Source organism: Periplaneta americana, chromosome 6 (genome assembly GCF_040183065.1).
Source record: "Periplaneta americana isolate PAMFEO1 chromosome 6, P.americana_PAMFEO1_priV1, whole genome shotgun sequence".
Lineage (NCBI taxonomy): Eukaryota > Metazoa > Arthropoda > Insecta > Blattodea > Blattidae > Periplaneta > Periplaneta americana.
Window position 1 is genome coordinate 110,016,045 of NC_091122.1, and position 2,051 is coordinate 110,018,095.

The window sequence follows — 2,051 nt, forward strand, 5'->3', positions numbered from 1 at the left end:
CAAGTTAAGTGCATATATTAAATATTTAATAACTCTTAACAAAAAATAAGCTCCAAGGTGAAATTCCGTTCAGCTGCTTTATATAACTGATAATTTAGCCATTCATCTCTCTACTTTAAAGTTACGACTCTCTTTGATTAGAACAAATTCAATTCGTGATCATAGAACGGAAATAGATGAGAAGAACGGTTGAAGATTCTCATACCTCAACTCGGGAACCGCTCTTCAAGAAATGTCATTCGAAGAAAGTTCAATCTGATAAATAAGGGAATTAGGCTTATTTCAAATTTCGGGCTTTGTTCTGTGACTTTTGAGTTCTTGTGTACCGGTAGTTAAAATGAAATTCGTGTTATTATTTAGTTGTGTTACATTGTGTTCAGTATCTACTAATTCCTTGAGGCGTCAGGCAAGAGTGTTTGGTGGCGATGATGTCTTAATAGGTCAGTATCCATACGTAGTGTTCATCGTAATCGGAAGAACAAGTGTTATGTATTGCACAGGCTCCATTATTTCCAAGTCTTGGGTGCTGACTGCTGCTCACTGCGTCGAATCGCAGTTAGTACCAACTCACAAGATAAGAATTTATGCCGGAATAGTAAATTATTACGCACAACCTCTTCCAAAATCAGCTCAAATTCTATATGCCAAAAATGCTATTACTCATCCAGCATATACGACGTTCAATGCTACAAATTACACAGACATCGGATCTTTCAACGATCTGGGACTCATACAGACGATGGAGCCTTTCATCCTTAACAAGTTTGTTAACATTGTGTCCATAAAATCAGTGCTACCACATTTTGAACAAGTAAACATGTGCAAAGCCATGGGATTTGGAAGAACTGAAGAGGGAGGGACCAAAAAACTGAAATCCATTTCCTTAACAAGTTTATTCAGATGCACTGAAGTGGCTGACGACGAACTGAATACCCTGTTTCAGTCGCAAGACTACTTGTGCTCCAGTGCGGGAGTGGGTAGATACGTGTATAATGGTGATTCTGGATCGCCGATGGTATGTAATGGGATTTTAGTTGCTGTGTGTTTTTGGGTAAAGTACGTTTCGGAGAAGTTAGACAGAGTCATGTTACATATTGGTTCTGCTAATTTTGTGGACTGGATCACATATTATGTTCCTGATGTTACTGTCTGTGCTAATAAGGGGTGTGAAAAGCGAACAATTCTAGATGGACAGTCGCGACAAAACGTTTTTCGCTTCGTAAAGTCTCTCAGTCAGTAACAGGATATGGCAATTGCAAGCTTTGGATACTGTAATAGACGGTTAAAGACATCTCACTTTAACTATTGTGTACTTCTTATCATTAATGAAATTAAGTTAATGCAAAGTTGGGAAAATTTCATCCAGAATTGACTACTTTAAGCATTCTAACTACTATTCTTAAGAATGTGATCTTAGTGCATGAATTTTGAATTTTATTTAAAAAACAGTAGAGATTTATATGTTTGTGAATTACCGGTATGTATAATCTGTGTAGGCCTAATCAGAATCTTAAATTTTAATTCAGAAAAAAATAGGTATGTTGGTGAACAATGTAAAATTGTAGCTATGTCATTTTTAAGTCTTTCTATCAAAACGAACTGTCCCCGAACACGAGCTTTGCTCTTTCGGGGTAGTTTCATGTAGCGTTTTTATGTATATGTTATTATTAAAGAAATATAAATATAAATAAATCTAATTACAAAGTATTATAACATTCAGTAACTGAAATAAAGTGCTTAGAAGATTTCGTAGTGTGAAATGTTAGGTTTTGTTCTAAGTATGCCATATTATGATTTTATTTATAAATATACGTATATGTCAGTTACATAACATTAAGCTTAGCCGTAAGGGTGGCTTTGATGAAAGTAACATGCACGTATTAAGTTTCTATCTTTCTGTATTCTGAAATAATTAATAAAAGTAATTAAAATAAAATTAATAAAAAGTGGAAACTAGCAGTAAAACTACTGTTTTATGCTTCTAAGAGAAATGAATATTGCATTTGTTCCACTGTGATATGTTTAGATCAGATAGTCCGACAATCCAGATT

General features: G+C 34.6%; 1 protein-coding gene across 1 annotated transcript; it reads left to right on the forward strand.

Moving 5' to 3' along the window:
* Positions 1-299: 299 nt before the first annotated feature.
* On the forward strand, positions 300-1,253 carry LOC138702223 (trypsin-10-like). Its single transcript, XM_069829815.1, has one exon. The coding sequence runs from the start codon at positions 338-340 to the stop codon at positions 1,238-1,240; it is 903 nt and encodes a 300-aa protein (XP_069685916.1). The 5' UTR covers positions 300-337; the 3' UTR covers positions 1,241-1,253.
* Positions 1,254-2,051: the final 798 nt, after the last annotated feature.

Bases quoted from the DNA above. Each gene is read 5' to 3' on its own strand.
- LOC138702223 (XM_069829815.1), top strand. From the start codon at position 338: ATGAAATTCGTGTTATTATTTAGTTGTGTTACATTGTGTTCAGTATCT.